Below are 12494 nucleotides of genomic sequence, written 5' to 3'. Positions count from 1 at the left end.
TCACTCTCTTAACTAAATTATCTACTCATTATGACAAAATATAAATTTCAAATGCACATTTAAAAAAAACAAGTATCTAAGTACACTACGTATAATTTTTTTACAAGTGTGGCACATCATTAGTTTCGGGAGGGTTTTAGCTACTAAAAAACGAAATAAAAATAAGTTCAGGTCCGTATTTGAAAAATTGAAGTTGATGATGGTATCTAAAAAACGAAACGTCGGAGCTGAAAACTAAAACTATTTTCTTGAAGAGCATAAAAAAGTGCCTCCTGAAGGTGCCATTGATTTTCCAAAATAATCAATAATAACGTGGTAAAAAAATAAAATAGAAATTTGACTTTTTCGGTTTTTGTCCGGTATCTCCAGAAGAAAATGTATTTTTGGTTTTACCAAATTATTTAGCAGTAAAGTGCGCAACTTTGCCTTCATTTAACTAAAGCGCTATCAACTATAGTTTCTGAGATAGCAATGCTAATGCATCGAATTTGTAACACCCTGTATATCTGTGAAGAAATCACTTTTGAGGCAAAATGAATGATGCTCCTGAAACGACCTTTCAAAACCTTTTTTTTAAATTAAATTCGGTTAAAAGTGGCCAAACATTTTTGTGACTTGATTGTTTTCCATGAGCAGTTTATTTTAAACCTAGTAAGTGAATGAAAATTTGGTCGAAACTAAATAAAACAAACTGATAGGACGTTTTGTCAATTTTGAACTCTAGTAAATGCTGCTTAGTACTCAAAATTACTTAAAACATAGTTGCTCCAAAGTAAGAACAACAGACATCAATTTAAGAGATGATTTTGGATCTTATTTTTGAATCTTTAAAAATAAAAATTGAAACAATTAAATTATATATTTATGTAAAACAAATTTAACATCAACTTTCATTAGTAACATTGTCAAATAGTCTAACAACATCTGGCATTTCCTCTAGTTTACCAACTAGTTTCTTATACACTACTAATTCTGCTTCACTAAGGGACACTTCACTGAATGGCATATATTCCACTGAGGAGTTTAATATTTTATATCCTAATTTTTCCAGGATTGTTTGGGTTTTCTCAAAACTGTCCTTTGTACATGTAAATTCCAACACACTATCATCTACCAAATTTACATCTTCTGCATTGCTTTCTATAGCATGTTCAGTGGCTAATTCCAATAGTTCTTCAGACTTCAGGGATGAATTAGTCTTTTCTGCATGAATAATTCCTTTTTCATGAAATACATGTAGAGCTGTGCCTTCAGCAAGTTTTGATCTGAAATTCCATATCAGCTTAGGTACTGGATTTAACAAGTAATGTGTTTGTTACTCACTTTGCTTTTTTTAACTGAGATGCTATAAGTTGTTTAGCAGTATGGAGATTACTTGTATATAATTCACATAGAATTAGGCAATTACCAGGACCCCTAAAAATCTTCTAATTAAGTTCAATCAATCTTTTTTTACCTTCTCTTACTTTATATCCATTGTGTGCAATTTCATAGTAGATTTTTCATTAGCACAAGACTTTAATATACTTTGTATTGTGGCAGTTGGCATGCTAAACCTTTTGCACTGTTCAATTACCTGGGATAATTTCAAGTTTTTGTTTGGATCTGCTGATCCTCCCTCTAATAATGGTGAGAATCTTATTACAGTACATTATATGAATAGCAAATGAAGGAGTCAAGAGCAACTGGGTTTTCTCAATTGAAAAATGGTGAAATCTTTAATTAAGACTTAAACTTCCAATCTTTATGTAAATACGTCACTTAAACCCCTTTGCATCTAACCCCTACAAATTAATTTATTTTACCTGATGCTGCAACTCGCATCTGACGAGACAGTCTGGCAAAAGTATTACTTTTTTCAGCATCTTTAGCTCCTTTAACGTGTCTTATGTTAGCCCACTTGGAATGACCAGCAAACCTTTTGAAAATAATGTTGCACCTAAATAAACTGTTCTGGAGCATTTCGAAGTATTTCATTTAAAACTTCCTTATGTTAGGTTGAAGATTAAGTTATTCTATTACGCACATGACACCTAACATGGGAGAAAACCTAACTATAACAATCAATCGATTATTTAATAATATAAAATGGTTACATTATAAATTATTTAATAAAAATAAAGTCCATCTTGAAACTTAATCCATGGTACAAAGTAAGGTTATGGTGGTTACTTCTCTATAGTACTTATCTATAGTATATAAGTGTATATGAATAAAACAACTGTAAGGAATGTCAAATCGACATTGACTTTGACAGTGACAGTTACTATACGTCAAATAGTCTCGGTTCCCGGTTTTCTAAACCGCCATTTGTGTCGTTCTCTGGGTTTTTTGTGTTGGCTTTAAATTTATCTGCTGATTTACCAAGTTAATTTTCTTATAATCGGTTTTAGTTAAAGTTCTTTTAAAAGTATAATTTGCTTGATATAATTTCCTTGTTTTTATCAGGTAAGAGATTCATTATAAAACATTGCCAAGACTGGTAGAAACCCCCCTCATTGAAATTTTCAGTTTTGTTTTATTTATTTTTTGTTCTTTTTTTTTGAAGAGATTTTAAAGAAAACTTGGATTTTTAATTTTTTTGATGGTTTATTTGCAGATTTTACACCAACGTACAAGATGGGAGATGAGAACAGAATTCGTTCTTTCAAAAACAAAGGAAAAGACACAGAGGTGAGTGATTACCTTATTTGTTGTTTATACATACCTCATTTTTTGCTATAAAAATGCACAAAAAGTTATTGTATCCAATGCCTGTAAAATCAGCTGTATGTAATGCCCACATTTCAGTCATTTCTGAAAAGACCTTGCATTGACCTTGATTTTTTTTCATAAGCAAATACACAATACACATATTGTGGGGCTTTGTCAACTTTATCAAATCGCTGAGCAGTTGCAGAAAATTTGTACTGAATAGAATATACAGGGTGTGCATTAAGCACATGATCAAAAGGGTACCTACAGCAGGGTACCATGACATTCGTTATAGGTCAAATGATTACCCTTTGAAGTAAATGTCATTAGAAAAAAGAGTTTGATTTCACTGCTATGTGATGGTCAAAGTTTCTTTGAGAAAATTTGTTTTAATGTTTGATCTGGTTTATAATAACACTTGCTGTAAACTTGTTTCTTAACTAAAGCGTAAGTTTTAGTGAAACCACCATGTTCATCCATGTTCAGTGTCTTTCAGGTCTTGGAAAGTAAACTTTTTATTTGCTGTTTGGAATCTTTCTTTGAAATATGACTCATTAGTCATTTTGAGACTTCAATACTTTTAATTAACTTTGTAACATTTACAGTTTTTTCATTAAACATTTTTTTTTGGTTTTGGTCTCTCTGCCATTTACCATTTTACACAATTACTTATTGCAAATAACATAAACATTAGGTCATTAAGTATAATATAATATGACTAATGACTATCAAAGGTTTGATGTTGGTTTGACTGTTTCAAAACAAATTCTTTGTAGTGCAACAAATTAACTACATGAGCATTATTTTACTCATCAAGTAGTTTGCTCACTTCAGTACTGTTTTGCAGCTGGAAAATTCAATTTTAGTGCAGTTTTCAATACATAACAGCTGTAAAGATTCAGTTTACTTATTCAACAAAGCATACCCATCATCTTTAACATTAAATGTATTAGAGCTGTGATTTAATTTCTTGTTTAGAGGTTATTTATTAAAAATTAGGAATTTTTGAGGGAATTTCTAAATATGTAATTACATTCCCCTTGAAGGTGAAACTTTGGCTTGAGGTCATCATGATTGTTGACCATTTTTTTTTTTTGAGCAGGACTTTCTAGCTTTATTTAGCCTGGGTCAATAATTTTTTAAAACCAAAAATAATAGTAGGGTAAAACTTATTGGAAAAGCAAGAGAATATAACAAACATGATATATGATATAATTTACTGACAATCTGAGGTGAGGAAATGGAAGAGGGTGTATTTCTAAGGGTAAAAAAGTTTATCTCTCTTTGGGGCAAAAATACAAGTCCTATGGAAAAACGTTAAAAGGCAAAAAAGTTCTAGGTAATAAAAAGATCTACCACTCTTGTATTTACACTTTTTTCCAGGGTTCAGAGGATATATATCCAGCGATATATGTCTTGATATTTATATTAATTGAAATATATTATATTAACTAAAACCGGTTTCAGTTGTTTAAATCCCTGATACCAAAATTCGGTATGACCAAATATTAGCAAATAATCTTAATTTGGAATGTCATTTTTTTAAATGGATTTTGCCATCTTGTGCACTCATCCAGACCAACTTATTTTTGTTTTTACGATTTTTCAAAAACCCAACACAACCATGCCCAAGGCGGGATTCAAAACCGCGACCACTCGGTGACGGACTGGGTATTTAACCCACCACGCCACGGGGCCCACAATTTACCGGTAAACAATATAATGCCTTTGTCAGCACAAAACACACAAGGTTAAGAAATGCGGATTTCGTGTTAAAAAAGTGAAACACAAATACTGTCTGAGTGCCATCTGGGGTCGAATGGGCATTATACTGGGGGTTTTTGTAAGTTTGTAAAATTTGTAAGGTTTTTCTATACACTTTATTAAGATTACTGTATAATGATCTGATGATGATATTTGGGCTGTAACATATCCTTTTAGAACCTCTCAGTGAATACACTAACAATTCGGCATTGAGGATTGGAACTTTCATCAGTTTTATCATCTCAATTTACAACAGGACAAATTCTGAATAATTTATCCTAAAAATAGACCTAGTTAAGTAAAATATACCTTAGTAATATAACTCAACAAGTTTGAATTAAAACGAAAGGCCTACAGAAAGCCAGTTGTAGCTTTCAAAAAAACTTACCCTACTTGGTCCTGATTTGGTTATAAAAAAGAACAAACGTTTTTTTTTATTTTGGATATTTGAATAACAAACGACAACCTGACACAACACAAAACCAATGTCAATTGTCAAAATATATTGACATTTTTGGCAACTTTCAATCTGAATTGCGACGTGGCTAGCCAATGAGTAAATCTGACAACGCAGAGTCTGAGCGGGCCGTCAAGTTTTTCATGTTGCAAGGCCATCTATCAAAGATTCACCCCCCTGTTTGTCAGTGCCGATTTTTTCATATTTACGGTAAAAGAATATGATGGCTGATGACGATTTATTGAGTCCGTATAGTATAACCAAGATGCCTTAGATGTTAATTGCGATGGTGATTCCACACTTGACAGCAGTTTTTCAACACAGAACGAAAACACCAGTCAACCGAAAAAACGACATGTCAAACCAAAAGTATCTTCCGAGTGGTCCGACAACGAGATATACACGCTGATTTCATGTGTGGAATGTTTGCCGATGCTGTGGAATGCAAAAGATGAAAATTATCGGAATAAAATCGAGCGACAATCTGCGTGGAAGCGAATGTCAGAGACCATCTTCAATAACAAGTTCACTGTCAACGAGCTCATAGCAAAATGGTCGAACATGCGCATTCAATACCGTAGCTATCTCGCCAAATACCAAAAAAATAACGAAAAGATCAAATGGAAATTCTATGGTTCCATGGATTTTGTTGGCCAAGCTGATGAAGATCAAACTTGTACCACCGTTTCGAATTTGGTATGTGTTGATCGCATAACTTTTTTAATCATGTTTAATGTGTCATTGTTTTCCCAAGGTGAATATCGATGAAAGTTCTTCGATTGATCAAAGCACGACAAGCACTCCAGAAATATCGAAACGCAGACGGTTATCGCAATCATCTTCGGTTTCTGCAACATCATCATCGGCGGCTCACATCGTTGCGGAAGGAATGAAGGACGTTGTCAATCAGTTAAAAGACCAACGGCAAAACCGTGAAGATGAATTTGATGCATTCGGAAAATTTGTTGCTAGTGAACTTCGTTCTCTTTACGATCCAACTTCCGCACAACGAGTTCGATTCAAAGTGGCACGTTATTTAATGGATTGCATTGAACTCGAAAACCAGTCCACCAATCAAGTTGATATTGTTGATGAAACCCTAGTGAAGTCTGAACCTGAATATTAAATATCATTCTTTGTTATTAATAATCAATGAAGTAATTAATGAATATTACATAGACAAAAATGTATAACTCTATTCATATGTATACATGTATATTGAAAGCTGATTTCTCCTTGAACGAAATATTGAGACAGTTTATCAAGTATTTATTGCTGTTAAATGTGCGAATAAAAATTATTTGCTGTGTAAATATCTGTGCGCCAATCACCATTCATGACATTTCCTTGATTGTCATACCGATCGACCACTGTAGGTTTAAAATAAATACTGTTGGGCATTATGAGGTATACTTATAGTCCAGATGTATTTTTTTTTAATAATTAAAACTCGAACTTTAAATTAATTTTGTATTTATTTATTTATTGCTTTCTTGCAGACAGCAAACAACTGTGATTTTTCGGGCCGTTTGAGGATCGAAATAAATCGGTTTTTCGAACACACGAAAACGACTTTCTAAAATGCCAAATGCATTTTCTACTATGCGTCTTGCGATAAGCGATAATTGAAAATTTGTTCGAATTCACTTAAATTTTGTTGTGCGTTTATTAAATTATTGCTTAATGCGAAGGCATCATCGGCAACAAGTAAATATGGAATTGGTACATCTTGACAATAGTTCAGGTGCTGGTAAATGTATTTTATCATCAGTGAATGATGTGAAAAACGATGTGCGTTTGAATACACCACCATCTGAGGTTCGTCCGTTCGCTCCAACATTAATATAAGTAAAAATGTATATTTTGCATCCGTAATCCCCACAATAGGGAGAATCTAATAGGTGCTAATAGTTACCAACAAAGACTACTCAAAATATGCATAAAAAAGGCACAAACAAACTAATAAGCTGAGAAGAGTGTTTTATACAAAGGATTTGAAGCTGGATCTGAGAATAAGAATAACAAGGTGCTATAGCTTTTCTACTTTGCTTTATGGAATGGAGGCCTGGACCCTGAACGCAGCAACTGTAAAGAAACTTGAATCCTTTGAGATGTAGGTGTATAGAAGAATAATAAAAATCTTATGAACGGAATCCGTGACAAACAACGAAGTCATGAGGAGAGTGAGCAAGGAGCTGGAGATTGTGGAAACCATCAAAACTGCTGCAATTTTTAAATGGGCCACTCTATATATTTTTGCAGATTTGGAATAAGCCAAAATTTTTTTTAATTTAAAGATTTAGTAATACTGTTATATCTATTTTCCGCATAAATCGATATTTATTAAGACAAGAAATTGTAGAACAAAATTGTACCTATGTAGTTGATACATTTCTACCCAATACATATGCTGGTACTGTGATAAACTTTTAATTATGCATGAGACTGGTAGGCCATAGAATAATTATTGTCGTTTGTTATTGGAGTCTTAATTCTAGACTAAATAGTTTTGTTTGCTATTTTGCTTTATATTGTGCTGATAAATACTTATATTTAAAGATCTATCAGAACCAATTTTCTTATCCCTATATCCTTTGCCTTCAGTGTATGCATTGTCATTTCCTTAATTTTACATTTCACAACCTCTTGAGGATGGAAATAAGCATTTGTTGTGAATCACTTGTAAAAGAAGGGTCAAAGTTAGGGACGATTTAACTTCTGTTTGGATAATTCAATTTTTTTAAAGTTGGAAGATTGCAAGTGATGTTTAAAAATCACCATCATAAAGTAAACTTTATTATTTATGAGTGGAAACACCCGATCTATTCACTTTGCTGTTACAGCAAACATGCAAGTTATTTCACAATTTTATTAAAAAAAACCTTGTTAAAATAAAACATTAATTGTTTTTGAACTCAATTATTTATGTAAATATCTAAAATTGCAATACTACGGCCGGATTCTATTACTTGTTTTCACACAGAACGTTGTGACTATACTTATATTATGTGGAGACAATGAGAGATTTTAATCGTGCAGTCGCTTAATCTACTATCTATCTCTTAATATCTATGCTGCTAGAGTTTTTATTTAAACTATTAGTGTGAAGAAGACCCTAGATTGGTTACTCATTTAGTTCAACATGTAATTATGATTTGAAGCTCATAATTTCCCTTATATTTTAATAAAGACAGTAGGTTTTTGACAAGTTGGATGATTTTCATCTTTTATTTCAATAGGAGATGCGTCGCAGGCGTATCGGACAGGCAGTTGAGCTCAGAAAAGCACGTAAAGATGATCAGCTTCTTAAAAGAAGAAACATCTCTTCTCTTACTGAGGAACCAACGTCGCCTCTCCAAGAAAACAATACCGCAAGTCCTGTTACCATGAGTGCTGAAGAAATTATGTATGGTAAGTGGTGTTAATTTGTGGGTTAATTGCAAAAGTCCACCAAAACAATCAATAAATAAAAATTAGGTTTTTGGGAGTTGGATCGGAACTTGAAATCATTATACATGCAGCATCAGTGAAAAATATTTTAAAAGAAAAAGTTTTAATTTAACTAAATATCATCACAATAGTAAATATTCTGTTTCTTAGGAATGATGAATCAGGATGAAACAATCCAATTTAAGGCTACACAGGCATGTAGGAAGATTCTAAGTAGAGAGCGAAACCCGCCTATTGATCACATGATTAGACTTGGAGTAGTGCCTAGATGTGTGGAGTTTTTGAGCAAAAATCACAAGTAAGTTATTTTTAGTTTTATGGGTTTTGTGCTACAAAAATGCAGGATTTAGAAGATCTAATACAACAAACGTGTTTTTTTTTTGGTTGCTGAAGTGGTAGAAGTTGTTGCATATCAGGGTGCTACTATTAAAACTATGTTTTAAATAATGTTTAAAAAATTACCGTCCCTATTGGCAGAGTTTATTTTAGTTAGTAGAGGTAAAAGATCAGCACTCTACCTAAAAAAAGTGAACTCAATGTATGTTGTTTACTAGCGAAAAAGGTAAGGGGCCACTAGAGCCTGTACATTTTGAGGTTTTTCAAACCACTGTAGTTTAACTCATATGACCGAAGCAAAACAAATCAGTCATTCAAGTCACAAGTCATTTTTTGATTGTCATGTTGGGTAAAACTAAAGAACTATTCTTCTGCAGTCCTGCACTGCAGTTTGAAGCGTGCTGGGCTCTAACAAACATTGCTTCCGGAACATCGGAGCAAACTGCTGCGGTAGTGCAGGAAGGAGCTGTTCCTAGATTGCAGGCTTTACTCTCTTCACCGCGTATTGATGTGGCAGAGCAAGCTGTGTGGGCTTTAGGTACTAATTTTGCTTGATATCAAAACAGAGGCATTTTATGCGTCGTTTATATTAAAGGTAACATTGCTGGTGATGGACCGCTCACAAGAGACCTGGTATTGTCGGGTGGGGTACTGCCGGACATTTTGAGACTGATCAAGCCAGACACCAGCATATCTTTATTAAGAAACGCCGTTTGGGCAGTCTCAAACTTATGTAGGAACAAAAATCCATCGCCTGAGTTTGAGCAAGTGAAACCTGCACTGCCAACTTTAGCTCGTCTTCTTCATTACTCTGATAAGTAAGTTATTTCCGCGTTTTTACAGTGTTAAGTCTCTTTACCGCGAATTATTCCAGAGATGTATTGGCCGATACTTGCTGGGCATTGTCGTATCTCACCGATGGTAGCAATGATAAAATTCAAGCTGTTCTGGATACGGGACTGATCGATAGGTATTGTCTTATTGTTTCGAGTTTTTCAGCAGTGGTAATAGAAAGATTTTTATAGGTTGGTTCACTTGCTGCATAGCGACGAAAACACTGTTTTAACGCCAGCTTTGAGGGCGGTTGGAAATATCGTGACAGGAAATGACGTCCAAACTGATACGGTGTTAAATGCTGGGGCGCTCAACGTTATGCCCAAGCTTTTGCAGCACCCCAGATTAAATATTGTTAAGGAAGCAGCTTGGACCATATCGAATGTTACGGCAGGTGAGTTCTTATTATGTTAGAAAATATGATTTTTTTTTATTACAAGGAATACAGAAGAATTTTTTTTTTAATTGGACATTGGTGTCAATTCCATACCTTAGTGAATTTCAAACTGAAAGTCGATTGATTTTGCATAAAGCAGTGCGGGAGATTTTGGGTTGACAATGTTATTTTTTCTCCTTGACTTCTACGCCACTGAAAAATTCGGTGCTTTAAATATGTTTTCTAAAGCCTTGGATTGTTCTACATCAAAATTTACTTTTGGTATTTTTTCAAAAAACAGAGTTTTTAAGAAAATGACATTTTATGACCAAACTATATGGAAATTAAGAGAAAACAATTTAATGAATTGCAAATATTTACCTGTACCATAAAACGGTTATATTACTTATATTTTAATAACTTTTGACAAAATTAATTTTGACAATTAACTATAATTATTACAGTTACTAAATAATTAAGAATTTTAAAATACTCAACAGTGTGTAATGTTTTATTTACTTTTGAACTTTTAAAAAATGTAAAATAAGTTGTTTTTATTTTTCGGTTAAGCAAGTATCAGTTTGCGCAGAGTCAGTTTACCCGTGCGTCATCACTGTATGATAAGGAAGCGCACATGCAATATTAATTTCTTCCTTATCTCTCTATAATAACTGCCCTTCATACTCAAAAGTGATTTACCGTTACCGAGAAAAAAATACAAAGGAATTAAACAAATATGCTTGAACCGTATGTTGGCAGATATGAATTCCCCATCTCAGAAAACCCCCCCTGATACCTAATTTCATAATTTTAAATGGTTTGGTATAAAAACTATGATTTTAAATTCTAACTTTGCCTCCCTGTAGCTCTGTAATTATCAACTTTTGGATTAAGGCAAATATGGCTTAATCGCTTTATTTTTACCCCAGCTAACTGCGGCAGAGCGTTGTAAAGACCTTTCAGGGACACCCTGTATAGTCAGTCATTCATTAAGGGAAAACAATTTAATGCTAAGCTATTGACGTTTCAAGATAAGAGATACTCCCTCTGGTGATCAGTTTTGAAAACAGTTTCGGGCATTCCAACTGTCATTTCTCTGTTTGTTTACATTGATTTTGGTTAGGAATTTAGCACTGGTTTCATAAATATGAAGTGACAGTGTCATATTATTTATAATATTAGGTTAGGAACGGGTTGCCCGATTTTAGTTCAACTGGCGCTGAGTTGTAAATTCTTGTTCTAATTATATGCTCTTGGATATTAGACAGGGAACTTCCCCTGGAGTGCACAATGGCTTTGCTTGTGTGTTTTTTAAAGCTTTCATCTTTTTGCGCACCATTCAAGCTAATCCTTTGAACGGTAGATTTAGAAACGCCTAAAGCATCTGAAACCCTCTTTAAAATGTGGTATTAATAGTCAAAAAAGCACGTTATTAAAAAACTTTGTTGCATATTATACGGTCAAAGTAACTTGTTTCGTATTAATAAAATGCGAGAGAAACGTAAAGAAGACCTAGTGCTGAATTTGCAATACACCCTGTAGTTCATATAACTCTTCATGACAACGCATTTTCAACTGTATCTTTCAGGAAACGCTGAACAAATCCAAAGAGTGATTGATGCTGGCATTATACCTGTACTCTTACAAGTTCTGTCAACTGGTGACTTTAAGAGTCAGAAAGAAGCTGCCTGGGCAGTAACCAACTTTACTAGCGGAGGAACTATCGCCCAATTAGCTAAACTTGTCGAGGTATATTGCAACTGAATCATCACGTTTATAGTTTCTCCAATAACTTTTTTATATAGCTTGGTTGCATTAAGCCTATGTGCAACCTCCTTAACTCAAAAGATTTCAAGACTGTCTCTGTGGTATTGGATGGCCTTAATAATATTTTAAACGCCGCTCAAAAGTTGGGAGAAACCGAAAAAATTGCTATTTACATCGAGGAATGTGGCGGTCTAGATCTGATTGAATCCCTACAGAGTCATGATAACGAGAAAATTTACGAAAAGGCATTGAGCATTATTGATAACTTCTTTGGCGAGGTAAGTTTAAAATGTGTGATGTGACAGGTTATTATGGTAAATTATTGTAACAGGCTCCGGTAGAAGAAATGCCCGCTCCTGCTACTGAAAATGGTGAAATAACTTTTTCATCTCAAGGTCCCAACATGCCTAGCGGTGGCTTTAATTTTTAAAACTATTTGTATGAGGACTTTTGTGATCTCCCATTCCAACTGCCTGAAATAATGTTTTTGTTTGTGTTTTACTGTTAGTGCCAATTGTTATCTTATACACTGCACAAGTTGTTTTTTTGTTCGTGCAGTCAAATTTTTCTCTTAACGTCATTCAATCAGAAATGTGCAGTTTATTGAGACGCAAAAGTTGAACGCACAACGTTATTACTACTTACAGTTGAAGGCGACTGAGATTTTTATACTATTTTTATATTGCTTCTTTATTGTTAAGTATTATCGTAACCATTTTGTATCGTGTAGGTCTGCTATTTCCACTTTTCAATATATTATGCTTTGCAAGTTGGATGTTTATTTTTATTTAAACCCTAAAATAGAAGTCTCCCATT

At 33.7% G+C, this 12494-nt stretch overlaps 2 protein-coding genes across 3 annotated transcripts; one reads left to right on the top strand and one right to left on the bottom strand.

The window, feature by feature from the left end:
* Positions 1–840: 840 nt before the first annotated feature.
* On the bottom strand, positions 841–2228 carry LOC145733157 (putative transcriptional regulatory protein TTE1135). 2 transcript variants are annotated; one of them, XM_081986952.1, is made up of 5 exons: positions 2097–2228; positions 1806–2033; positions 1467–1620; positions 1324–1416; positions 841–1265 (listed from the first exon to the last, which is right to left on the bottom strand). In XM_081986952.1, the coding sequence occupies exons 2-5, from the start codon at positions 1975–1977 to the stop codon at positions 884–886; spliced, it is 801 nt and encodes a 266-aa protein (XP_081843078.1). In that variant the 5' UTR covers positions 1978–2033; positions 2097–2228; the 3' UTR covers positions 841–883. The 2 variants fall into 2 exon arrangements, with proteins under 2 accessions (XP_081843078.1, XP_081842342.1); XM_081986216.1 differs by having other exon boundaries at positions 1806–2153.
* A 74-nt stretch (positions 2229–2302) lies between these two features.
* Positions 2303–12451, top strand: Pen (karyopherin subunit alpha). The gene is made up of 11 exons (XM_081982377.1): positions 2303–2448; positions 2600–2673; positions 8155–8326; positions 8516–8663; positions 9079–9239; positions 9297–9519; positions 9576–9671; positions 9727–9929; positions 11500–11660; positions 11717–11956; positions 12010–12451. Exons 2-11 carry the CDS (start codon positions 2620–2622, stop codon positions 12106–12108), a joined length of 1557 nt encoding a protein of 518 aa, XP_081838503.1. The 5' UTR covers positions 2303–2448; positions 2600–2619; the 3' UTR covers positions 12109–12451.
* The last annotated feature ends 43 nt before the right edge of the window (positions 12452–12494 follow it).

The sequence above is a fragment of the Ips typographus genome, linkage group LG1 (assembly GCF_016097725.1).
Source record: "Ips typographus isolate SLU linkage group LG1, UJ_Ityp_2.0, whole genome shotgun sequence".
Taxonomy (NCBI): Eukaryota; Metazoa; Arthropoda; class Insecta; order Coleoptera; family Curculionidae; genus Ips; species Ips typographus.
This window is presented reverse-complemented; position numbering and strand designations above follow the sequence as displayed.

Bases quoted from the DNA above. Each gene is read 5' to 3' on its own strand.
- LOC145733157 (XM_081986952.1), bottom strand. From the start codon at position 1,977: ATGAAATACTTCGAAATGCTCCAGAACAGTTTATTTAGGTGCAACATT. The intron at 1,417-1,466 runs GTAAGAGAAGGT...GAAGATTTTTAG, and splicing joins TTGCACACAATGGATATAAA to GGGTCCTGGTAATTGCCTAA. The intron at 1,266-1,323 runs GTGAGTAACAAA...ATGGAATTTCAG, and splicing joins TCTCAGTTAAAAAAAGCAAA to ATCAAAACTTGCTGAAGGCA.
- Pen (XM_081982377.1), top strand. From the start codon at position 2,620: ATGGGAGATGAGAACAGAATTCGTTCTTTCAAAAACAAAGGAAAAGAC. The intron at 9,240-9,296 runs GTACTAATTTTG...TTTATATTAAAG, and splicing joins GCAAGCTGTGTGGGCTTTAG to GTAACATTGCTGGTGATGGA. The intron at 9,520-9,575 runs GTAAGTTATTTC...GAATTATTCCAG, and splicing joins CTTCTTCATTACTCTGATAA to AGATGTATTGGCCGATACTT.